General features: G+C 43.5%; 1 protein-coding gene across 1 annotated transcript in view; it reads left to right on the plus strand.

Moving 5' to 3' along the window:
- The first annotated feature begins 406 nt into the window (after positions 1 to 406).
- Positions 407 to 27,499, plus strand: part of LOC144134348 (uncharacterized) — a 79,285-nt gene continuing 52,192 nt past the window's right edge. Inside the window, exons 1-3 of the mRNA XM_077667279.1 lie at positions 407 to 565; positions 853 to 1,003; positions 1,455 to 1,529. Coding sequence (XP_077523405.1) covers positions 407 to 565; positions 853 to 1,003; positions 1,455 to 1,529 — 385 coding nt within the window. The remainder of the gene's footprint in view (positions 566 to 852; positions 1,004 to 1,454; positions 1,530 to 27,499) is intronic.

Raw genomic sequence — 27,499 nt, forward strand, 5'->3', positions numbered from 1 at the left:
TTTATTTGTTATTCGCGATATATGCTACTTTATTAATGCAAGCGTATCAAAGTGATTGTTGTCGCTAAGTGAAGTCTCTCACCCATGTAAGACCGACGTAGAGTAGAAGTTCACTGCTACAATTCCACGACGCGCAGCTGACTATATTTTCATTTGGAACAGAAAATGTTGCAAGTTAATTGGCAAAACGACAAAACTCGCCTACTTCTTCCCCTTCTTCCACCCCATCACTATGAAATGAATAGATCGATAGATAAAACTAATAAAACGAAGGCATAAAGTCGGCCAAAATATTGATATCTGGCCTGCTACTCTGCACCGTGGAAGGGGAGGAGGAGTAGAAAGAGGGTCGTGATGAGTGCCGATGTGGTGAGAAGAAAGATGAGAGTATGTGCACGCATATCTGATGGCATCACCACCGCGAGTCGAGGCCTCTGTCACTCAAAAAAACAACAACGAAAGGCCCGTATTGCCTGGGGTGCTTGCCAACTCTGCGGCCAAGTTCCCAGCAGTTAAGTCCTCCGAGAGTGGCCTGCTGTCAAAACGCTTCAAGGAAGCGACCAACGTTAGTCTTGGCGCGCATAAACTGGACATACCACTAGCACATGCTCCGCACTCTCAGGTATGCTACAAGTGGAACATTTCCGGCGTGTCCGTTCTTCCAATTAAGTACTTTTACGTTAAATCGAAGCAACAGCTTTGTTACTGGGACCTCTCTGTATACGTGGTTAAAGAGGTTAAAAATGCACGGGATTGCCAACATATAGGGGCTAAAGTTTTTCTCAGTTTTTACCTGGGACAATACTGATAACATACTTCGGTATTTCTTTCCCATCTGCTGCCTTTTTTCAGTTCTTGCTTGGTGGTGGTGGTGGTTTTGGGAAGGATGACTCGTCCACGTCATGCATAGAGGTTTACGTAGTGTGTACAACCTGCAAGACGGATCTTCGTATTGCCTTTGAATTTCGTCTCGGAGGCTTGAAGAAAATCTACAGAGAACACGGTGGAAACTGGACAGACGGGAAGAGCCTTACGTGCTCCTGAAGACAAAAAGCCGCGTGCAAGACACAGTTTTCCGCTATATGTATAGTAAAAGCGTTTCGTAATTTTATGCACCAGTTGTATTCTGTATTTTTCGTGATGTGGACGGTGAAGTACCTTAAACCATTACTTATGCTTTATGGGATCCGTAGCTCCCCTGTCGCAACACCCCCATACCCATCGTTTTTTACTTTAGGCCTTTATCCAACGGCGGGCCTACATTCATTCAGTAATACTACAAGTTCAAAGCAGACGGTGTCTCAAAGGTGCAAGCTGCCCCATGGAGTTGCTTACCGAGATGTTTTATCTCGAATATAAACTCGAGCAGAAGCTAGCTGCTCAAGGCAACAATGATATGTTGAGAGCTAGTGGAATAGACATAACCTTGGCAGGGTAAAGGCTTTTGCCCAAAGAGAACTTTGAGCTTAACAACACCTTCAGCCCATCATCGAAGCAGCAGCTGTCGGAGAACGTGTTCGAGAGTCGAGGTAAGTGTTGTGTTGTTTTTGTGTCCCACCTATCAGCGTGTCTACTTTCACAAGAGTACAATTTGAATAGTTTCTTTCGTATTCGCATGTAACTTACCAAGTTATTCTGGAGTGGACGAAGGTGAGTTATGCAGTGGATTGAAGCTGGGTGTGCTTGGGGTGACATAAAGGTAATACGTGGTCGGCCTTGCTGGCTCATGACTGCTTTTGCTGTCACCATCAGCAAAGGGTAACAAGTACTTGGCAGTGGTCTTGCTAGCGTACTCGTAAAATGCCACTGCCAAGAAACCTCATAGGCTATCGGTCTTCATAGAATAGTCGAAGTATAGTTATATGCCTGGGCAATACATAGTGTTTCACTTCAGACTTTATACAACTTTAAAAATAGGCCTTTTGAGTTAGAAGAGCGTTTCTTTAACATATCATTGCCATTGGTGTAGTACATCAGAATACGGCTAAGACGTGCCAACTAAAAGGCTGGTTCACTAATATTGAATAGGTAAGTTTTTATTTGTTACTGTTAGGCTCCTTAATTATTGACAGGTGCGTAGTCCACCGTTAAGTAATATCCACATCTATTTTTACAATTTCGAAAGCGCGGTTACCTCGGCATGTATACATAAAGAAATCGGGCTGCAAATGTTCCCGATAAATACTAGAAAAATTAATTACATGGTTTCGCCAGGAATTTCTTCGAATAATGCATCATAAGCACATCAGAAACGTGGCCACAGGTGTTTAGTTCAGAAAATGGGCGGCAAAATTTCAGTGCCCACTCTACAAAAACTCCTCACATGGTTTCGCCAGGAGCAGCTTACAAGGATACAACTTAGTATGGCCAGTAGTATAGGCACCAGATGTACACATCAGAATACCGGCGGAAATTTTCTGGAGATAATCTACAAAATTTCATCACATGGTTTTACCAGGAACTTATCTAAGTGATGCATCATAAGCACGTTAAAAATGTAGCCACCAGGTCTATATTTCAGAAAATCGGCAGCACATTTTTGTTTGTGCCCACTCTACAAAATGTCATCACATTGTTTCGCGAGGAACACTTCAGAAGAATGCAAATTGGTCAAATATCGAACTTGTAAAAAAATCACCTTGGTGAAAAAGAATACAACTTGCACTCATGAGTAATGTAGGCGTCAGATGTGTATATGAGAAAACTGGCGGCAAATGTTCTAGAGAAAATATACTAAAATTCGTTACGTGGTTTCGCTCTGAACTCCTCACTGTGATGCATCATAAGCTGCTCAGAAATTCTATGAAGTGAACATCAGAAAGTCGGGAGCAAATTTTCTGAGAAACGACAAGAGCTCTGCACAAGGATAATCACAAAGTCACAAAAAGTATGATTTTTTTCAGCTATTCAGTCATAAGAATTCCGCACAAACCTCATAAATGTTTGCAGGGAACGGAAAATATCCATTATATACATTTAAATTTTACGTATAGAAAGGGTGTGCTAATTCCGTGGCATTTTACTGCCGTCGTGCTGCAGTAGTGATTTTGGCCTCTGCTAGAATCAGGCAAGACCGTGACCTCGAATAGCCGTGAATTGGATTCACAGGGCTTCCGGAGAGACCCAGGGCTTTCACGAACTTATTGCTTTACGTAGTCGTTAGTATATAAAACATATATATATATATATATATACATATATATATATATATATATATATATATATATATGTTTTATATACTAACGACTACGTAAAGCAATAAGTTCGTGAAAGCCCTGGGTCTCTCCGGAAGCCCTGTGAATCCAATATATATATATATATATATATATATATATATATATATATATATATATATATATATAATGTCAAGGCGTTTATTTGAAGCACAGGTCGGTTGGTCTGGGTTGCCCGGCGACACGTCGGGCACACTCACAGGCGTCGTTCGAAAAACCCAACTGCACTTCGTCTGCTTCTTCGTTGTCCCGCTTGAACTCGTCCGCTTCTTCGCTACGCTGCGCCTGTCGGTCCCATTACAATATATATATATATATATATATATATATATATATATATATAAATTCAACGACGGCGGAGTCTGTCTTTCCTACAACACAGCGAGAGGCGCAGAACATTGTGATGAAATGAAGGTACATTTAGTGTTTTTAGCACGTTGCAAGAATTCACTGAATCAATCGGAGTTTTGTTGTCACAGATGGAAAACTTAACTGAATTCAAGATAAAATAGAAATGAAGTGAATACTGTGTATCCGAATGATTAGTGACACTAAAATATAGCACATTTAAAATTGCTTGCTCCCACGATGGCAGGAGAAACTTAGACATATAGCTTCTTTGAGTGAGATATTAGACGCAAGGAACACTTTCGTTTCTTTTTCAATTTAGACGCACTCATTCCGGGTTAGAGATTGGGTCTACGCACTTCTGTCATTCAAAAACGAGACGTTCTGAGCAAACGAACTCAGGAGACGTGTAAATTACGTTCAATCCATTCTCAATGACGTCGATTTCATTTGAAGGTAGGCTCTTTTTCCCTCCTCCATAATTTTACGCTCAGCCTGGCAGCACTGAGATCGTCGAGCACTAAATCGACTCTCTAAAGTTGGCCATAAACTTGCCGCATTTAGAGTTGGTACGCAGCGAGTATTCTGGCTTTGTTCTTTATACTCATATTTTAACGCCGACTAATGACGTCACATTTGCATTAATATATGAGCGTCCTTACTTCTTCATAGTTGCAGATGATTTGTTCATACCCAACATTCTCACTCCGATACGGTCCCTCAGTTTCTTTGATGCACACGGGACATTAGCGCGCTATTCTGGATAATTTCTCGAATTTGAAACTGTTTGAACTATTCTGGAATTGGAAACTGTTTGAAGAACTCTTCAGTAAGTTGCGTCGTCAGTTGTTGAGGGTTTGTGTCTGGCATTTTGTTTGTTTTATTTTTGACTTCGCGATTTATTTTTAAAATCAACGATATAAACAACCCTCTGACCTCTGTATATAGCGTGGTTTGAAATGCTTCTAGCCAACTTTTCCCAATACAATCAATATATAGTAGCGAAAAAGATAAGGGTCACAATACGAAAGTAAGCCAAGAGTGCTAGAGAAAAATGTTTCCGCGCCTTAGGTTGCTATAGAAAGGTTTAAGCCATTGAAAAGTTGCTCGGGAAAATCAGCGTTTGGAAGATGAGTAGGGAACGATGACTTCGCCCACCCGTCATTCTATTTGCTGAGGGGAACTGCGGCGTCCCCTAAAAACAGCGTTGTTAGCTACCTTAGCAATAATTTATCACTCCAACTGGAGGATAAACGTCTGCGTCTGTGATTAAGTACTCAGGAAGACAAGCAAATATTGGCTGAACATAAAGATGAAAGAAGTCACGACTTTTCGCCCCGTCACAACGTGTGTGCGTCTGAGCTTCTGTTCGGTTCATAGGGTTTAACCTCCCAAAGCGACTCAGTAACGAAAGGGGGAATTCACTAGGTTCACTGTGAAAGCACACTAATAATGCACGTACATAAATGCCTGATCGCATGCAGGAAAGCGGAGCATTGGGCAGAGAGTAGGTTGGTATCCGCAGGCTATCTTCCAGATGCGCAATTTACGCGCACAATTAAAGGCTCAGCATTTGAGAGCTACATTCACCTCTTTATTACACAAATTAAGACAGTAAAAGCTGCATCTAAGAAACAACGCCGAATGAAGTGCAGCATTTGGTGTACCAGAAAGAAATATGGCACGTGATAATGACGAAGAACGCTCGATCAGTCGCTTCCTCCTTCGCGCTGGACGATGAGTGTTCAGCCGCGAAAAAAGATAGTTTCTTAACTAACTATTCGTTGCCTTTGAAGTAGAAACTAAAGCGCCATTTTCAGATGGTCAAAGAAGCTCGCCTGTGAGGTCGCGGCTTTGCGCCCTATACTTCGGCATAGGATAGCAAAAATGCTGGACAATTCATTAGAATGCACGAGTCAGTTCGAAAACTAGGTCCAAATTTGCTAAAGTATGCTATAGCGTACGCTCCAGTGTCAAGGAATTGCAAAAAGGTATTTTAAACTAAGTTCCACCACCTTCCACTCATGCCGTTGCGGCAGCAAACCGGTGACCGTTATTAATGATGTTCTGGCGCTTCTGTTTTATGTCGTGTCACAGGCACGAGCGTATTACACACCGAAGCAGTAAATGGCGGGAGGGAAATGAGGTCGGCGCCACCACATAAATTCTGGCGCGCTTGGGTCATTATTTGCGCACGAAAGCGCACTGCGCGTGATACTCGCGGCCGCGCCTTCAAACTTGCATCATCATGGGCGCACGAAGTGGGCGATATAAACGCCGAGGAAGAAAAGCCGTAGTATTCGCGATAGTAGGCAAGGGCTGTTTCACGTTCGCATCTGTGCGGAGTATGCGACGGCTGCTGATACTCGAAACTGAAACTTCTGGAACATTCTAAGATTAGAAAATGCAGCGAGTTCAGGCAATAAAAGGAGTTGAGGCGGTGACGAGTACTGTCAGTCTCCGGCGCCGGGGTCATTAAAGCGGCTTCCTATTAGTTCGAAAGTGACCCTTCGAGGACGTTTCGCGGAGAGTGTGCGTGTGCTTGACAGCAAAGGCTTGCTTAAAACGCAACACCTTGTGAGGCTAACTTAATTTTTCTGCTGTGTTCGTGTATTCCTTCCGGCGAACGGGGTTAGCCTCGCCCGCGGTTAGTGGCGGTACTTTGCGACACAGTTGTGCCCCGCCTCCGCAAGATCATGTCCTCTGGGTCACATATCGGAGACCAGCGATAATGCAACGATGGGATCGCCTTCAAGAATCTCCAAATTTGGGTAAGCATTGGGGACGATTTTTTGCAAGAGCGGTACACGTATTCAAAAAAGTGGCTGTACTTGCCTTATATTCTGGGCCCTCAATGGGCCTCTAAGCTACTTAATATTTGAAGCATACCACTGAACAGTTTGTGAAACACAGATGCTTTTCGGGCGGTTCCCTCATTCGGTTTTCTGTGGTTTGGAAACGTGCCGTTGTTGCCATGTGTCTGTGGCGCTTTCTGCTTTTGAACTCCGGAGCACTCCGGAGCACAATGTTATTCAATGTAGCAGTGCCGAAGCCGCTTCGCTACCCTTTCACTAAAGTTATCCGTGATCATAAGAGAGCAAATTTCCCTGTTATGAACGCCGAACTGGACACCTTCTTCCACACTTTCCAACAGCTTGCTTCTTCAAGAACTGTCAACCAAAAGAGGTTATTATTCAAGCAGGAACTTTTGACATTGATTGAAACCCATGTCCCAGTCATTTCTATTCGTGGCGATGCAGGTAGGCCATGGTTCATTGGTACCCTAAAGAGGCTTTCACGTAAAAAAATACGCCCTTTTCGCATTGCTAAGCAATCCAACTCAGCCGTCAGTAGGAAAAAAATATTTCACGTGTCTCAAAGACTATGCACGCCTACTGAAGCAGTCCAAAAGAAAGTTATTCCACGAGAATCTTCTGCACATAATGAACAAAAATCCCCAAAAGTTTTAGAATATTCTCTGCCCGGTTAGTCATCATACGGACAACATATCATTTTCTAACTCGTATGGTTCACATGTGCTGCCAGATGAACTATCCGATGTAATAACTCGTACTTTCCTTCGTTTTTACCCATGAGCCGAAAGATAATATTCCCAAATTTCGTGGTACCAGTTTTTCACAGATGCCGCCCATCATAGTCACTGCGGAAGGTATAGAAAAGCTTATCGACAAGCTGAAATTATCAAGTAGCCCCGGTCCTGATAGCATTTCTGCCAAAATACTTAAACCAACAAAGTCCCAACCAGCCGTATATTGCCGATAATTTTGCCCAGTTCCTCGCTCTAAGCGCTCTTCCAACAGATTGGAAAATTAGCAAAGTAGTTCCTGTATTTAAAAGTGGCAACCGGTCTGATCTATCAGATTATCGCCCAATATCTTTAACATGGATCGCCTGCAAACTAATGGAACACATCATTTATTCTCAAGTTGCCGTACACCTTGATAACAACGCATTCTTCTTCGCTAATAAGCACGGTTTCCACTCTGGTCTTTCTTGTGAGTCGCAGCTTTTTGAATTCACCACTGATCTTGAAGTTGAATTCAGTTTATTTCTCGCTCTTAGTGGTACAGGTATCACTGGGAGAGAGAGGACGCAGGGAAAAAAGCTGCTTGAATGCAGCTTGAGGGGCACCCTGCGCCCACATTTCCGAGGCCGCGTATTGCCTCAGTTTTTCACAAGACAGCTACAGGTGAGGCAGTCGAAACAAAAACTAAAGTATCAACATAATTTAAATACAACATTTCAACATTTAGCATCACAATGAAAACAAAAAGCAATGCAAATACTACAAAACAAAAGCACTTATCTTATTTATTTATCTTATTTACAGTTCAGAGCAAGTTCAAGCTAAACGTCTTCACAAAGGTACAAAATGGTTTTTAGGCTCTTCACTGTAATATCTCTTAGCGATATGTTGTTATATTCTGTAATGTTCAGGCATTTTGAAAGAATAAAAGACAATGATTGCATACCGTATTTGGTGCGACAAAGAGGCAATGACCAAGGAAAATGCGAGCGGGCTAGTAATAACCGCAGTTTTGTACATTGATAGCAATCTGAAAGGAAACAAAGTGATCTTTAGAATGCCAAATTTAATGAAGTATGGATGCGTGTGGGTGTGCCACGATACGTTTGTTATTATTCTAATTGCCAGCTTTTGTGTTATTATTAGTTTGGATATGTTGTGCTGTGTCGTCGTTCCCCAAACTGTGAGGCAGTATGTCAGTGATGGGAGAAAGAATGCTTGATAAATAAGAACTTTTACTTGAGACGGAAGTGTGTCCCTATGTTGGCAAATAATACCGTTGAAGCGATTTAGTTGTCTCCGAACATGATTGACCTGCTCGTCTCAGGTGAGGCGCTCTGAAAAGATTACTCCTAGGCCTTTTATATTTGGCACGATTGCAATGGCCTTGCCTCCTAGTGATAGGGCGAAGTTTAAACCTTGATTCATTTTTTCAAACTGATGTTATATTCTTAGACTTTTCTAAGGCTTTTGATCGTGTTCCTCACTTGCGACTCATCTGTAAACTTTCTTCCCTCAGCCTGGACTCATTACTCTTATCATGGATCAAATGCTTCCTCACCGACCGCTTTCAGCTTACCGTGATAGGAGAGCATCCTTCAGCCTCAATCAAGGTTCTTTCTGGCGTTCCACAGGGCTCAGTTCTTGGACCGCTTCTTTTTCTCATCTATATTAACGACCTCACTTCTGGCATTTCGTCATCAATACGTCTCTTCGCAGATGACTGTGTCCTCTACCGCCGAATTTCATCTCAAACCGAGCAGACCACGCTTCTGGATGACTTAATTTTTATAGATGACTGCTGAAATAAGTGGCTGATGCAGCTTAATATCTCAAAATACAAGTTTATGCAAGTTTCGCGCAAACGCTTTAACATCACCCACGTGTACTCCTTAAACTCAGTCAATAATTTACAAGTACTAACCTATCGTTACCTCGGAATCCTAATCTCAAGCAATCTAAATTGGTCCGAGCATATAATTAAACTGCTAGCTGTGTACTCCAAAACGCTGCGCTTTATTCGAAGAACATTATCGTTGTCGCTCCCGGCTGTCAGTAAACTGGCATATGAAACATTTTTACGATCTAAACTCGAATACGCATGCGCAATCTGGTGTCCACATCAGACTTATCTGATCAAGTCTTTAGAATCTGTGCAGAACCGCGCCGCTCGCTTTATATCTTCAAAATACGACTACAAGATCAGTATCAGCAGTATAAAATCATCACTGGATCTCCCCTCATTGGTCTTTCGCCGCAAGATATCACAACTATGCTTCTTTCACAAGAGATTCTATCATTTCACTCATCTGCGCCAATCTTTTCTTCACCCACTAGCACGTTCATCTCGACGCTTATTCAATAGCTTAAGCATACAGCGCCTGCATGAATCAACATCTGCTTTTAATCAGTCATTTCTACCAATGGCATTACAGGAATGAATTGCCAGATTTTACTGTCATGGAAAGTGACCCTGCCAAATTCAAAGACCAGTTACTGTCTGTCTTTGAACATTAAATTTGTCTCTATTTCTTTTCTCGCCCTTAGTTTGATGTGCTTGAGCAACTCGTTTGTAAATCCCCTTCTCTGCTCGATTGATTTTTTTTGTAACTGTATTAATTGTGTTCTCATTTGACGTTACTGATTGTATTCGTTGTCCTAATTGCCCTCATTGTATGTATATATATATATATATATATATATATATATATATATATATATATATATATATATATTACTAGATTTGTTTTTCTTTTTTTTCAACCTCTTTGGCTTTGTTCTTGTATTGTCCTACGTACGTTGCTCCCCCCCCCCCCTTCATGTAATACCCTGTGAAGGGTCCTTAAGGGATCAATGAATGATGATGATGATTGCAGAACGAAGTATAGAAGCTCGGTGAAGTATTTCTGTTGCCGAAGGCATGGCGCACGTCAAAAGGGCATTTTTATTGAGGTCCATTTTTTTAGCCTTGGAACTGCGCCCTTTTTCTCTTTCACGCACTCTTCAAGCCCATTTCGCGATTGAGGTTTCGACATGGTAAAACCGAAAGGTACTTTACAGTGATAACTCTTAGAGTCACGTTCAGGAAAAAAGCCCCACTTGCCGTTCTCTAGCACAACATGAACGAAAGCTTCTCATTTTAAAGGAGAAGGTTGAGACTTTGATAAGAGGAGAGTGAATACGACTCGGTCGCTCTCTTCCTGACCGCCGCAGCCTGTTTTTGACGCTTTGAAGGGCTGGTTAGCCGATGCAGCTCTATTGCAGATAAGACCTTCAGTTTTTGAGCTTCGGTGTTATGGCGCTGGCAAGTACGCTGTTTCGAGTTACAAATTTGTTTTACGGTGCTGAAATATTTGTCTGCAACGCAGGCTTTCCACCTTTCGAGGCTAGGATTTTTGCATATGAGAGATATAAGGTGTAGGGCTCTTAGGCAAGGTAGAAATTTAAAAGCTGTTTTCCGGTGCCACATACGTAGGCAATTTGATAATAGAACAAAATGAAATCTTCCAACCGAACAACGGCTGTCATCACCATGAACCAAGGCGCTGCTGCATTGGGCAGCTCACACGCTACCTGTGTGGACGCCTCTGAGGAACATCACACCAGGAGTGGACGCTGTGTAATGCCGCCCAAGAGGCTATGTTTCAGGGGAGATGTTTTAGGTAGTAGCCTAGCCACTGCATGTGGCTAGGCCGAGAATGCGCCTGGCTGCGCGACCGTGTGAGGCACGCTCAGCGTGCCGCGCGAACTCGTTTTCGGCCCGGGAGAGTGTTTGCCTGCCCGGGCAATGAACCGGTCGCTGGTCGTGCTTTCCACAACACAATATGTATGACGACTCCCAGCGATCTATGCATGCAAAACAGAGAATGATCATGCAATTTCGCTTATATGGACATTATCGCTATCTGAATACCAGAACCAGAGTGAAAACCGAAGTACTAGAGCACGTAATTCACGTTTCGGCCAACTATGGAAATCGGTCCTCATTTTTTTTGGTCGGCTACCGCACTATGCTGGTGCGTCTCGTAAAAAGAGCGGAAAGCCTTCTGTGCGTTTTAAACAAATTTCTCCAAGTTTGAGAGCTGCTTCTGTGCTTTCTATTTCTCTCGTTTCTCCTTTCGCTTCATCGTATTGTTTGTAACGCTTGTCAGGCTGCATCGACGTCAGTTTTAATCTTTTGGTTGTCTTGTAAACAGGGACCTCGTCAGCATTGAACAACATTATTTCTCGTGCTTCTGAAATGGCAGAGTGCCGGTGCGTGCGCATTTCCTTTCTAAATGTGCTGACGTGCCTTCTGAAATACTTGCGCGCCGATGGCAAGAATGCTCGACTTTGCATCTTTGCTGATGGCCGTAAAACCAAGCACAAGCAACCGTGGTCTCGCAAAGCCACTTCCGCCGCTCGGTTAATCGAGGGCAAACGGTTCGGCGGCACGGCTACGTACGCGGGCAAATCGACTGGGACCGCTCGAAGGATTATGCAAATGACCTTTTTTTCCAGATCGCCGTGCTTAAAGCCTAGGCCCAATCCAGATGGCACGCTCGAGTAAGAATTGGAAAGCTTTTGGAACTGCATAGTCTTTATTTTTTTCAGTGTCTCGAAGTATCGAAGTATCACCCCGCAACTGCTGCACTATGCTGGAAGTGATGGCCGTTTTTGATAGTGCATATATACCCAAACGTTAGAGTGGCGACACATTTCAGCCCGCTTCTTAAATTCCACGTCCCTTTTATTTCTCTCTCTCTCTCTTGATTGGCGCCGTCCCCCAAAAGAAATAAGTAACGAAATAGAACGTAAAACTGATGTATCTGATAAGAGTAGCATAAGTTTCTAGCGAGGCCTCAAAGCTTTTCAATGCAGCTGCAAGATCATAAGCCCGATCATAAGGTGGGGTCTCGCGTATTGAGGTAGACTTGGAACACTCCAGTATCAGTTTAATATTTTGCTTCTCAATTTTAGCCTCTTCAAAGCGAACCAAGCGTTTCGTTTAACTGATCAGGCAGTCATATAACTTCACTTTGTTGCTTAAAAATTTAGGTCTAGAGGAGAAAATTGACCTGCTGTTTACCTTTGTGGTGATGCGAATCGCCGCTGCAGCTATACTGTGGTGCCAAAGGCTGATGCCAGTCGGGGTGTTTAGTAACTGTGGTGTAGGGACTGCCAGGTCTGTTGTGCCAGCGAGTTCTGTTGTGCCAGTGCGTTCGATTGTGCCAGCGTCGGGCACGGCGACCCAAGGGCCCTTATTCACATATGTAGGGCGGGCAACCAACGTTTGTAGAAGCAAAAATGGCGCCGGGTTTTTATGGAGTGTGTGTGGTTTGCCTTTGTGTCCCGTGACGGCATTGTGTTAGGATCAACTAGTGTGACGCGTTCCTAGGACGTCATGTGCGACGTCATTACGCTGTAGTAAAACTACGTGGCGCGTTACACTTCCCTCTCCCCGTTTCTCCTCGCACTGCGTGCTAGGTCATCATCGACGTCGCGACACTAACAAGAAGCGTGGCCTTAAAGGCGCACACAGACACAAACTTTTGATGGGAAACAGACGACATACATTGTTTTATGGGCGTGAGTAGAAGCCTTGTAGCAAGTTTCAGTCGCAGGCGTAGAGTCGAACATAATTTAATATGATCTCGTACGTTGTCCTAGAAGACGCACGGCATTTCTGCAAGCATCGAGTAAAGTCAAGGTGCCCCAGCCCCAACATTTGTTACGTCACGGAATCAAGTAGTCCGAAGGAAGAGCCAGTGCTTGCAGGCGACGCCAGCGTCATCAGTGTTGGGGTAGTCCAGGTTGGCTGGTCGACAGCGACGTGAAGGTGCTGTACAGCGCTGTCATCACTGAGATGAAACCTGCAGGTGCAAAAAGGTTTGTAATTATTTATCTGCGCACTGGTGTTGGCGGGATATTTTCATGAATGCTAAGTGTCTTTAAAAAGCAATATAACGCACATCAAAACACTTTGTGTCTGTACCCTTTTAAGAGCTGTCACTGTAAAAAAAAGGTAAAGAAACCAACTGCTACAGAACGTGAGCATTATCGGGGCCTCCCTCCGGGTTAATTTAAGTAACCTTTGTGCGGCACAAAACGTTTGCTTTCGCCTGCTAGTCAAAAGGAGTGTTAACAGAGACAACAGTATTAAAAAGTTATAATAGGCCTACTATTATGAAAGTGGGCAGGAGCCATAACGAACATTTGGAACGGGAATCCAGTGCTCTAGATTGAGTGTGCCATCAATGACCCCGTTACATAGGCGGGTCTGGGAATGAATACATTTATTTCGACAAGGTTATGCGGTATATTGCCTTTTTTTCTCCCTTTTCTACTCACATGAAGCAAGAATGTACTTCAACATTTTCATGCTGCTATCAAAACACCATACTGTTCTATATTCACCATAAGTAACATTAGGCCCTTAATTTCTGCAGCATCCAGAAAAACTTACCAGACACAAACTTACCTGCATCATTGTAGTAATAGGCTGTTCATTGGCGTTCCCAGCGCATCAGTGACACTTTCTCAGATCAATTACTTGCATCACAGTCATCAGCACCATCAGCCTGACCACGTCCGCTGCAGGAGAATGTCCTCTTCGATTGCCTAATATTATTCCTGTAGGGCACCATCTGAATTGCCGAAGTGCAAAGTGTGATCGAGGACCTAGACAAGCAAAGCAAAAGGGTTCGCGTGAAAATTGATATTAAAAAATCTAAAGCAATTTTAAACAACCCCAGAAGAGAACAACCGCTTTAGGTAAGCTGCGAAGCATCGGAAATAATAAAGGATTACATTTACATAGGGCAGGTAGTGACCGCATTTCCAGACCAGGAAAGTTATTTATCAGAAGAGCAACAATGGGTGCAGTTCAATTGGCAGGCCTTCTTAGGTGATGAATACCAAATTTACCAATTCCCCTCAAGAGGATAGTATATAACAGTTGTATCTTACTGGTACTTATGGGGCAGAAACGCAGAAGCTAACAAAAAAGGTTGAGCTTAAATTGCGGACAGCTCAGCGAGCTATGGAGATGAAAATGATAGGTGCAACGTTGAGAGATAGAGCGAGAGCAAAATGGGTCAGGAAAGAAACAAGAGTTCATGATGTCGTAGTCGAAATTATGAAGAATAAATGGGCAGGATATATAATGCAAATTCAAGGCAAGCGATGGTCGTTAAGGGCAACTGAGTGCATTCCAAGAGAGCAAACTAAGCAATGGTGTCAGAGAGTCACGTGAACGGATGAGTTTGTGAAATCTATGGGGATGAGGTGGCGACACTTTGCACAAAACACACACACAAAAAGGGTTTTCTCGGACGTATATGTAAGATGCATTTGTCCTGCAGTGAAATTTATTAGGCTGATGATAATGATGGATCCTGCTTTCTGCTTAGTGGCTGCTTACTTACCTCAGCTAACTTGTAAATAATGCCTTATTTATGACCCGTATATCAATACCATCTTAACGCACCACTCAATGTGTGCCATCGAACTTGACATCTACTGAGGCAAGCTTTACCTCAAGAGGAAATAAACCACAGTTTTCTATTTGTTCTCCCGCTAAGTGATGTAATGCAGAAACGACTGCGCATTTTGATTGTTTGTTTTGCGTAATTTCTAGCGGGGAGCTTCAAAAGCGTCCTCGCGAAAGTGCAGATGATTAAAGAATAGCAGACAAAATGAGAGCCTAATGTTACTAAAACATAACTATTTTGTCCTGCAGAGCACAGGAGGGCAAAGGTTCTGAGAACAACTATCTATTTTTGCCACAGGCTAAGGAATGGAAAGAAGTGCTCGTTAGAGATGCATGACGGAGGCCAACAGCCACCGAAATCATGTAGCACAGGGGATCTCTTTATTCTTTGATTGGCAGTTTTAATTAAAGGGATTTTAATAACTGTAGAAAAAAACCCATGCTGCCGGTAGAATCCGAACCCATGACCTCGGAATTTTGCGTCCGGTTCTCTACCAACTGAGCTATGGCGGCGGCTGTCCAATGTTTTGCTTTCGCGGGTATTTACGTGTGGTATAACCGAAATATGAGAGTGTTCACCAGCTGCCCCGAAAGCAGAAGTTTGTAGAGCCGCCACCGTGGCTCGGTTGTTAGAGCAACGGACGCGAAATTCGGAGGTCGTGGGCTCGAATCGCCCCAACAGCGTGTGGTTGTTTTTTTTGCTTTATTAAAATCCTATTGATGAAAACTACGAATTAAAATAAGACATAAACTGTGCTCCTTAGTCTTGGTGACTGTACTTAGTACTGTACTTAGTACGTCATGTATTTTAGCCACAGGCAGGCGTCTGAAATCACTAAGAGAGCAGTACAGTACGACATGTCCGCCTGCATCAGCATTTGTACCTGTAAAGTTGTGCCTCCCGGACAGTCTGCTGGCCCGCAAGGTGCCTCCTCATGAGAGTGCGCCTCCAAGCTCCCACCGGTGAAAATTCATCTCCCACCCGCCAGCCTTCACCCCACATCCACCTGCACACTTCCACTTTCCAGAGGGCTTCTTCCAACCCACATATATAGATATGGGTTGGAGGGTATACTCTTCCGAAGCGTCCACCCACCAGGAGCCATGGCGAAATCCAATTCCAAGACGCAATTGAAAGGTAGGCAGTGTGAATGTAAATTGCACAACCAATAGTGCTAGTGGAGATTTGCCTCATAACACATGATCGCTGAGCATTCTTTACATGTTCTGTTATTTAATTCCCAGTGCCACAAGTGACATCCATTGAGTGTAATCAGAATTTTATTGTAGATTCTCAATTATCGTATGTCCGTCGTATCAGAAGAGCAATAAGAGTAATTGGATATGAGAATATAAAGGCGCACTAACTTTCTCCTTCATGTTGGACACCCGAACGGTGCCATGAAGGAAGGGATAAAGAACCTCGTGAACGAACAGAGAGAGGCGGTGACTGTATAGGAAGGCATCAGGTCAGTTTTTGCCACGTGCGATTCCTTAATTGCACTTGCAATGCAGAGTGGACTGGAATCGACATGCGGCCATCGGGACAGGTGTTCGATCCCACCAGAATATGCAGATCATCGGAAAAACACAATCATTCAGGCACCTTTTGATAGCTACGTAGGAAACGTATCTACAAGCATTTTTGTGTAATTAATGCACATCATATGCCGCAACTAGTTCACTTGCTTAAACCAGCTTTCTTCCGGTGAACAGGCCTCGCTGTGTCGAGGACTTATTTTCACAACATGCGGAGAAACATTCACAGAAAGCCTCCCTCATAGCCTGTGTCGCATTGGGACGTTAAACACCATAAAACAACCATAAACATTCGCAGAAAATCAGAAACAATGCGGAGAGTCTCTCAAACAAACCCACAAAAATAGCAATATTTACGTGAACGGTTGCGTGGATGACCCGATTACTTTAAGATGACTAGGTACTATTTTAAAAACTGCCAATACTCCGCCGCGGCGGCACAGTTGTTATGCCGCTCGGCTGCTGACCAGAAAGACGCGGGTTTGATCCCGGCCACGGCGGTCGAATTTCGATGGAGGCGAAATTCAAGGGGCCCGTATACTGTGCGATGTCGGTGCACGTTAAATAACCCCAGGTTTCCGAGATTTCTGAAGCCCTTCACTACGGCGTCTTTCATAGCCTGAGCCGTTTTGGGATGTTAAATCCCCATAAACCAAAAACTGCAATTATATGTACTAGTATGCAGGGCTACCAGCATCAGCCTCTTAGTACTTGAAGCATGACGCAGTACGAGTCGCTTGCAAAGTTTGGAGCCACAGTCAAGTATAGGAAAATACTGCACAACAAGGCAGCCCGCAAGGAGAATGGGGTAATGACTACTTGTGGAGTACTCTGCGTAATGTTATGGCCTGTGTTTTCGGGGTGACCCATTGATGCTCGCGGCGCTGCGAGATTCCGGCGATTACGCGGAGAGTTTTTATGTACGTATAAATACCTTGCCCTCGATTACGTTTCCTAGCAACCCCTTGCTCATGTGGCTCATGTTTACTCCGATCGCCGCGTTTAAAAACTGCTTAGAGCTAGGGCGAGCTCGCCCGGTCACGTCATGCACGTATTCTGGCCAAGCGAGAGGCAACGTTTATACGTGTGTCAATGCTCGTGCATATTGCCTCAGTAGGTCATGAAGTTAAGCAGCAAGGTATCGCAAGGTGTTTAAAATGTGTGCAGCGTCGAATGATCTTTTGACAGTTTCCTCGATGCGCCGAAGTTTGGCTGTTTTTTTGGAAGCCAGATGGTCCCGCTTATTTCGCATATGAAAGGAAATCCCAGCTAATGCAAAATAATCAGCGTTAAACATTTTTTTCTTCTCTGCCAATGAAGCAAAAAGTTAAAGCACTGAGCTTTTGTTTGCGCCATATTATAATTTGAACACTTTCACACACACACACACACACAAAAAAAGCAGTCCGGTTTTCCTGCGTTTTAGGTGAAATCGTTGACGAACAGCTTTTTGTGGCAACACTGCTTTTCTTGCGTGGTACTTTGCACAAGTGCGGAAAAATTGGTTGCAGCGTTTATTTCTGTCGTCTTTAACGTTTAAAGCGGCTCGTACACGTATAGCTGCCAGCGTCGTGTTTCGCGGAGAATGCACCTTGCCTTCAACATTTCAGTATGATCTTTATCCAGGGACATAACGAAAAATCTACGCGCGCACATGAAGTAAAAAAACCGGAAATTACAATTATGTCTGCGCCGTTTTGAACAGTCACTGCCAAAAGAAAGACTAAGGGAGCAACGCAGAACTTCTTTTTACCTTAATCTGGTTACGAAGACGATTTCGTTTAAAACATGTTTGCAGCATAGCCGGGGCTCGTCGGACTCGTTTGTACACGTTCTGCTTCGAGTAGGTAGGAATCAGGAAACCGCCTACATTCAGTGCGGCACTGAGGTGAGGAAGCGTTGATGACATATGCAGCTGTTTTGCACGCGCGAAGATCACCTCAAAGAGCGCGATTCACGGACACCACTCCGGCGACCGGCTGTAAAAGAAAAGAAACAGTAAAGTTGCAAAAAATGAAGAGAAAATACCAGACAGGAAGCGAGGAGGGTGAAGAGAGAGGGGCGAATGCTGAACGTAAACGCGAAACCAATAACTGTGTGCAGCCAGGCGAAGTCTGAGACCGACTCCATTCGCTGTATCGTACCCGTTTCCACCAATCGTGCACCAATTCCACCGTGTTTGCCTTTTATATCTTTGATTCGTGCTGAAACGGAGGCAGATCCGGAAGCACAAGAGGCAAACGGAGACGTAGGAGGAACCGCTCTCCGAAAAAGTGGCGTCCTTTCTCAAACCACTCTTATCTTCGTGTGTGCCTCAAGACAGCCATTGAGTCTCGCGAAAAGATAGGAGCTGCAGAAATGAAGCAACAGAAAGCTGAGGTCAGCCAAAAGAAAAGGCGCCCAGAAAACGCAGCTTCAAAGCAGAAAGAATGAAGAGCACCAGGTCTTTACCAAACAAGACGCTGATAAATGACTACGATAAAGAGCACAGGCACGCTCTACCGTATCTTGCTGCGCGCCTGCGATAAAGCAAACTAAGAAACGTTGCAAGGAAAGAACAGGGCGCACTGCGCAGGAATTCCATCGCGAAATGAGTTTTGTTCCCATGTGGATTGGAGGCAATGGTGTAGGCTGCGAGTGCGTCTTCTCTGTGCAGCAAAGGGGTAGATATAATTTTTGTTCCCGCGCGTCAGCTAGTCCTTGGGGAAGCCCTTGGGAGTGATCATAGGTTAGGGCCTCCTTTTTTTAATGTTGTTCTGTTCACTTAGGTTTCCGAGTTTCAGTTGGCCTTGCACATTGCCATCCTTTCCACGCGATGCCATCTCGTTTGTTTTTAAATTCTTGAATAACCAGAGAGCCTCGACCAGCCGTTTACTGAGCTGACATTTCTCTTTAATATTTTATTCAACTAGAGAGCATCTACTTGGTGTATTACTGCGGATGAACGGTAATAATGTACAGTACATCATTCATTTCCTCCCGCACATCTTTCCTACGCTGCTCTTTTTTATGCCAAATACTTTTGCCTTTTTCATTTTTATCAAACCCTGGCGCTGCAACCGAAGTTTGATGCTGGCAATCTGATTTTGTGATAAAGCTTTACCTCCGCTTTCTTAAATTTTGCATTTATTTTGGTACTTTATCTTTTTCTCACCTAAGAGTCTTTTTCATGCCGTTGACTGTGTGGAAATATTCCCTAGAGAGGGCAGGTATTAATGTACGGCGAATATAGAGCATATCTCAAAGTAATAGTAACTTTCTATGGTAATTATTGATATAACATCTGACCTCTACAATTAACATCGTGGCGCACACTTAAAATGCAGCTTGAATACCGTAGTGGGGGCGGTCAGTTGTTGCCGATCTCACTCGACACTGTGAGCAGGTCCGAAATGAGACATGCTTTCTCTCCAAGAAACACTCCCACGCTTCGTAAATACGGGCTTCTTATCTACGACAAGAACTCCGCTTTCATGAGGCACCTGGCACAGTGTATTTTTCAGAAAAGGTTACGAGTCTCTCGACTGAACAGCCACTATGGAGGAGGTGTAATCGAAAGATTTTCGCTTGCTTTTTAGCAATTTTTGGCTTCATTGATAGGGTGCACCGCTACCAAAGACGAAAGAAAGGTGAAGACACTGACAAGCGCCATTTCTCCCTGCCACATTGTTGTTACGAAGAGAGCAAATATGCATCCCCAGAAGACATAAGAAAATCCTGTCCAGAAAATCATCATCAGCAGGAGCTTAACTACGCCCAGTGCAGGGCCAAGGCCTCCGCATTATCTACCCAATTCGGAGTGTCCTGTGCCAGCTGCGGTGGCATTATCGCCAAAAACTTCCTGATCTACTCAACGCTCTGCTGCAGAACCGCCTACAACGTATCTGGATGGTTACTTGAGTCAAGGCGGTAATTTTTTTTAGCACCACCAACCCATATTGTTCCTGTTGCAAGCGCGTGTTAACGACCTCGAACAAACGTATGTTACAGCGAAAGGTTACTCTGGCTAAAAATGTGCATGTAGTGTACAAACAACAGCTGGCGAATATGAACGAGTACACGTGAATCTCGGCTGTGCCGTCAGTAAGTGGTCTTACCAGGCCACAAATATCGCGTTTAAGTAGCATTAACTTGAATATAACGAACTCGAATAGGAGAACAAACGAGAGAATACTGTAATAATGCTAGTTAATTTCGCATTCTACCGCCTCTTCAAAAGGAACAATTTGCAAGGGATGCGGTGTAGAGGCTTACAATTTTGCTTTTTTTAACTTTCCTTTTTTAAGCCATAGGCTGAATCGAAACGAGCAGTGGCTACCTAGCAGGTCATAGAGCACCTATTTTAGCGCGCGCTTGTACAGCTTTTAATGCGCTGGCGATAATTGCGCGATAAATCACTGCGAAGGGCGGTGAGCCCGACCTCTGAACAAATCGTAGAAACAAAGAAAATGCGACTCTCTGCGCTCAAGAATTCAGTGGCTATGCAGCAAAAAGAAAGGATCGCGGAAAATCGCAGCCATTTATTCTGAATTCAAGTGCCACCTCGCACAGAGGAATCAGAACGCTTTGGAAAAATTTAGATACACATTTGATCGTTGGAGCTTAAGCAAGGCGAAGTAGGAAGAAAACGCAAACTATATAGCAGGGGGGCACGGAACTGAATAACTTGAGCACTGACTAGAAAGCAAGTTAACCTTTCTTCATTTTGTAACGCATCGCACTGGTAACCGAATGTCTCGAAGTTATGAAAAATGCGCACATCACGAAGAAGATCACTGAGGCACTGTGACGCAGTCGCAATTAGTTGGAGAATCCTTAGTGGAAAGAGGTTCTCATTCATTACAGACGGGTGCGAGGAATGTTTTCCGAAGACGTATTCCTTGTTTCATTGTATAGCTATGGTGCGCATTTTCAGAAGTTAGTGTCCCGTCTTGAGGACAAGTGCTGACAGGGGTGGAAGAAGAATTGCGTTGTACTTCTTCAGACCTCCGTCTTTCCTTCATCCGTGTTGTTAGCGCCATGCTCTTTCCAAAAGCCAGCTTAATTGTTTCGTGAGTGTTTGTTTGCCAGTGTGTTTAAGAAGAGTGCTCATGTCTTTTTGTTTTCGCTGTCTGGCTGAGCCGCAAACGAAGCACATGTTATTGGTGTCGGTTCTTTGCGATTCAGCGAGTGGTCATTTACTTATCGAGACCATTGTGCGAGTAAATAAATATAGAGAAAGTACTCAGCCTCATTCGGACCGCGGAAAAAACTTCGCAGTAGCCGCATAACCTGCCCTCTGAGCACCTAGTCTAGTCAGAAAATCTGTGACATTATGCTGCGGTAACTATGGGCTCAAGAGCGCTGTTACATCTGTCTAATTCTGCTATGTATGTGCTGCTGCTTGGTTGCCGAAAAAAAAGCCTCTTGACGGAGCAGTTTTAAGCATTAAGCTTTTGTCATCATCAGCAGCAGCAGCCTGACTACATCCACTGCAGGGCAAAAGCCTCTCCCATTTCTCTCCCCTTTCACTACAGGCATAAGTCCTTATGACTCTACACCACGTTAAGTCTGTTACCTCAGAAAGCGAAGCTTTATCATCTCTCGTTTGCTTTTGTGGACTGTCAGTGTAGCGTCTAAGTTTCACTTGACATGAAACAGCGCAAATCGTCGTCTGGCATTTATGAAGAGTTTTATTTCGTAAATGCTTGGTGGAATGAGAAATTTATCTTAGTAATTCTTGATTAGGTTCTGAAGTAACAAAAGCAGGATTTGATAGTACAGTGAGAGGCTGTGCACGAAAGAACTTGAGTTTCTGAATTGAAAATAGTGGTCACAAATATATTAGCATTCTCACTCGGAAGCAAACCGGACATCAAAACACAAGTAGACGATTTGAAAACCGCACTGTGTGCTATTTTAAAAAAATAGTACACTAAATTAATGGCCGAAACAAAATTTCCTCTCGAGACGCACCAGAAATCGAACGAATCATACCGGTTTGGTGGTTTTCGAAGAGCACGATATATGTGCTGCAGTGCATTTCTAGCACACCCTGAGGTGAAGCACCTGTTCAGTACAAACACCGCAACACTAAATAAACATACTGGCAATGGCAGAGATGGTACAGCTGAAATATCAAATCGCAGAGAAATTAAATATTTGTTTTCTTGTTTCTTGCTCCAGCACTTTTTTCCACTTATTTATCTGGAAGCAATCTTCTGAATGATGCCAATGAATGAAATTTGCTCATTTCTGGGCGGTGTAAAAGGGGATGCTTGAAAATTAATCTTAAATATTTCAGCGCCTGTTTTCAGAATGCCAAAATAAAGTTGATAAATAACTTGAACGTAATTGCGTAGTAAAATGCATAACGAAAACCGATACTTTCCGTGAATACGGCCCAACAAGATAATTAAGGCAGAATAAAGACGCTTTTGCGGAAATAAAGAGACGTCTTGGCTAGTAAAAAAGGTGACAGTCTTAACTATCAATATGGAAGTAGGAGTTTGATGCACAGTGTGAGACCGAACAGTGAATCACCGCTGCCATCGCTTAGTGCTCGGCTAAGACACTAATTGTAAAGTTTTCCCGTCCAGTGTTTCCCCTTTCTCTTCTCCATAATATGATCAGACGGAGCCTACTTAGAGCGAAAAGTAGTGTGGTGCAAGGGATGCGTACATTTCTTGTGTTCTCATATGCAGTTCTTATCGCTCCGTCAAATGTTCAGGACGACTCCTAAATGCCGTGTGGTGCAGGAGATGTGTGAAGCTTAGCGTATTTGCGGCAGCTTTCTTTTTGTCGAACAGCATCTTAATCCATCATCCATTCAAGTACAGTACGTTATAAAAGGAAAAGGCGATTTAGTACTGCGGCTCTTGTGTGTTGGTGCTGAATCAAGCTTGAAACTAGTATTTCAGAACGGCTTATGACGAGCGTACAATTAATCACAAATTTCGAACTCCTCATACAGGAAGCCAACATATTGAAAAAGTGAACTGGAGGATTGGGAAGCACCACAGTTTCCGCGTCACTGAATTCGCGAATGCACTGTTGCGAAAGCCATAAGTTATTGCTGTCGCGCACATACACGCCCTTTTATTTTTGGCAAAGCACAGACGTTTACAGAAATAGCCAAATAAAAAAAATTGAGAATCTCGCTGAATTCTTGCCAGGGGTCAGGACTGATCGGTACCAAATAGTGCGGGAAGAGTAGTCAAAGACGATGGTGAATGTAACCACTTACGTTGGCATAATGTAGACACCGTAGAGAGAATCTAAAGATTACTTTCGCAACCAAGAATGTGCATCGGGGTATTTAAAACAAATGGCATTACATTTTATTACACTGAATGCCATTGCAATCGCGAAAACGCGACCTACGGAGGTTTGGCCAGTGAGAATCAGACTTCCGTTTTCACGACGACGGTTAACTTTGAGCAACGCGAACTAATTAACTGCTAAGTGCATTTAAAAGAAGTGCTGCACATTTAAGAAAATGAGCAGATCGCACAAATGTGGCAAATACGTATATGTTTTACAAATTAGACAGGACGCTATCGAGCCTGCAATATGTATATTTTTGTCATGTTTCGCCGTTTTTAGAGCGCCGGTTCTTAATAACTTTCTACTAGAGGCAAAAGCTACTCTGAACCTATGGAAACTAGCGTTTCATTATAATGCTGCAGAAGCAGCCCTCTCCCTCTTTTTGGTGCAGTAGTTTTCCCACACGCGTCATGAAAGCAGGCAAGTCGAACAAAAGTGTCGTTTTAATCAAAATATTTTTTCCTCACTGCGATAATCTATAACAGCAATAATCCATAATGGTATTATTCCTCACTGCATTCGTACCAAAAATTATTGCTGTTAGCAGCACACAACGTTGAAACGTAAATACATTTATCCTTCTAATGAGCTAAAACTTGGTTTTTTCTCAGAAACTGGAGGGATACAGCGATCGAGCGCACAGATTGTGAGAAGTGGCCAATGGCCGCGCCATCGTTCGACCCAGGACTTAACCGGTTCATTGTGCTGTTTGATAGAACTTGCTTGCACAGCAAAAAAAAATAATAATAAAGCGTGCCGCATAACCTTAAATTTAACGCGAAAATATTAAGAAGCGATAATGAAGGCACTGAATTTGCATACCCTTCTATCCAGCGAGTGCCCCGGCAGTGCATTGGATGGAGCACTGAACTATGCATTTCAGCTTTCTGCAACGACTTCGTCTTTTCTAATTTCACTGTGCTCTCAGAATCTCAAGGTACTTTTTTCATAATTTATATAAATACAAAAAAACAACGAAGGATATTATTGTTTAAGAAAGGCGACGGCAAATTTTTTGCGAGTATTTCAGTGCCGACACGACACCTCACTTCTGCAAAGCTCGGATCAAGTTACATGGTACAACATGCATGACAATCCTTGAAGGTCGTCTATCTTGACTCTTTTGTTAAATGGGTTTCTAGATGCACGCCTGAGTAACAATGGTGTTTAAAGGTGTTTTCCTCAATGCTTTGTGTTTTAAAGAAATGTGATAACTGTATTCCTTGTGCGGGTACGTAATTCCCCCGAAAGAGAGCTGCTTCATACTGTGTTCTGATATATGTATAGTTTCAGGTGTCATTGCGCCATATAGACTTTGTTCGTTGCTTTATTTTTGATTTACGATTAAGCAAGCAACCTTATCCACAACATTGCTAAAACACGGTCTTTCTTTGATATTTTTAAGGTCATTATCATGAAGGCCTCGCCTTCAAGAAAACGGGGTCCGCGAGCCATGGCCTCACGCTACTAGTGATACACCCAGAGTCAGCACAAAAGGCACCGGTTTATAACGTTTTCCAATAAGATCCTGTCCAAAGCAACGCTTTCGAAGGGGCACAGCAGGAAACGTATTGTCGTAGGAAAGGATGCGGTCTAGGCTCTCGAGAGCGCAATGGTCAGACTACAATAAAATAGGCGCTAATAACTAAGCTTGGAAAAGCAAACGCACTGAGGCGCGAATCGTACGAAGAAGCACAGATAAAGAAAGAGGGCTCGAAGCTGTACAGGAAACCAGGCTGCTCGAGTAGCATCCACTCACGCCAAACACCTTATTCATCTCCGGAGAAGCCGCTTTCACCGTCTGTCTTCTTCCTGGTAAGGTGCCGCCCCGTCTTCCGTGTACACATCTCGGCGGCTCATGCTGGACACCGATAGCGTAACCGCGCTCCAGCAGTGCTCTCGCCTTTATCTCCCGGACGCTGGTTTCTCTGCCCTTATCAAGTCATTGCCTCATCGATCGCATGCCACATTTCGCGAACACCAGTTCGGTCATGTGCAGTTGTGCTGGGCCGTACGGACCTAGAACTGACTGAAGACAGTATGCGCAGTTCAAATAGATAAAAAAGGATTTTAGAGGCGCAGAATTTTTACGCAGGGGCTGCACTTGAATACTCTTTCCCATGGGGAACCTGCGCTGCCAAGATGGCACTGCAATTGTTCCATTCGGTGAGTCAAAACTGCTTTTGTCGCCCTCTTGGGCCGCTGCAAACACAAGAACACATTCTGCGCGATTATATACCCGCGTTTGGCTGACAGCATTCATTGCCTAGCTTCTCTCGGCGTAGCCCAGATAGCTGACGCACGGCACGTGCGCCTTCGGCAGAGCGCGGAGGCTCACGCCAATAAGCGCCTGAAGTTGGCGCGGGAAAGTTCTAAGAGTACTACCTAAAACTGCTTGCTCTTGTCGCTAGGCAGTGTGTTATGGCGCTGCAATCGCCACCACAAACTTCAGCGCAAGTTCCCCTTAAAATGAAATTTTCATAGCTTTCTAATAATTTGCCCTTCCTCTAATATGAGCACCAGAGTTAGCTACAACGTCGTAAACGGAATTTAAACCAGCTGACAAAAAAATGTCGCGGGTGGAGAAGTAAGCTATTTTTTGTGGTGTATTTAAATGAGTGGTCCGGAACAGCTCTCCAAATTTGCAACGGAGCCTGCACAGTCATGGTCTATTCAGACCTCAGAGCCTGAATCCGAATCACCCATTCAAACATGCTTTTCGTTTGAAGCAATGCTAAATATATACAGTGTAAGTAATACGGTATATATTTAGCACTGCTTCAATAAAGTTCAGCTGCCAGTTAAGCGCAGCGTGTGTGTGCGTCTCACCTGCTGTGCGTGTCTTCAAGCGCTGGTTTTGATTAACCAACTAGCCCAAAGAGCTAATTTATTCATATATAGCGTTAAAGCCCCGTTCACCAGAAAATCCGGTGTAGGCTTTGTCGGTGTCGGCGTCGGCGTGGCGTCGGCGTTGTGAGCAAGAAATCACCCCCAGAGAGGAAGTATATGTTGGGTGATAAGTTTTGCACACCAGTGTGGCACCAACGAAAACGTCTTTTTGTTATGCGGCGCTGATTGACCACAAATAATGAGTTGTGCCTTCGAGAGCTTTCGCGGAAATTTTGTATTCAAGAAATGTCATTTTTAGATTACTACAGCAATGAACGAGGCACTTACTGCCCTGGTATTCTGAAGAATGCATCAACTAGCTGAACTATCCACCCTAGTAAAGTTGTCTTGCAACGGGGACTTCCACCACCACTGAGATTATCAATCCCATGCATAAAATTCTTTAACCTTCGAAGCAGAAAAACAGTTAACACTCATCTAAAGTGCTTTCGGGCAAGGTTCTTCGCTAAAACTTCAAAAAAAAATATTTCCGCTCTCTATATTCCTGTATGCCCACGTGAACGCACCCCAGTAGGGATTACGAAGTAAGGCGTCTCTGCGAAAACTGACAACTGCTTCTGCCGCGGCACTCGCCCCAAGGCCCGACTGGCACCTGAACCGTCTTACTGTTGCTTGGTAACAGGAATCTCATTGCGCATGCTAACTCTGATTTTTACTTAACATGTAAAAACGTTTCCTTTCCTCTTTTACTACGTATTTTTCTCTGTATTTCTGCCTGCTTGCCGTCGACGCTAGCGGCAATGGGCCTCTTCAGGGCACTTTAAAGTGAATTCCTTCATTTCTTCCTCCAAGCTTTTCGAGCAATAATAATATTAATAAAAATTGAAATTGTAATTGTAATTGTAATTGTAATTGAATTGTAATTGTAATTGTAATTGAATTGTAATTGTAAGTGAATTTTAAGTGAATTTTAAGTGAATTTTAAGTGAATTTGAAGTGAATTTGAAGTGAATTTGAAGTGAATTTGAAGTGAATTTGAAGTGAATTTGAAGTGAATTTGAAGTGAATTTGAAGTGAATTTGAAGTGAATTTGAAGTGAATTTGAAGTGAATTTGAAGTGAATTTGAAGTGAATTTTAAGTGAATTTTAAGTGAATTTTAAGTGAATTTTAAGTGAATTTTAAGTGAATTTTAAGTGAATTTTAAG

The sequence above is a fragment of the Amblyomma americanum genome, chromosome 5 (assembly GCF_052857255.1).
Source record: "Amblyomma americanum isolate KBUSLIRL-KWMA chromosome 5, ASM5285725v1, whole genome shotgun sequence".
Lineage (NCBI taxonomy): Eukaryota > Metazoa > Arthropoda > Arachnida > Ixodida > Ixodidae > Amblyomma > Amblyomma americanum.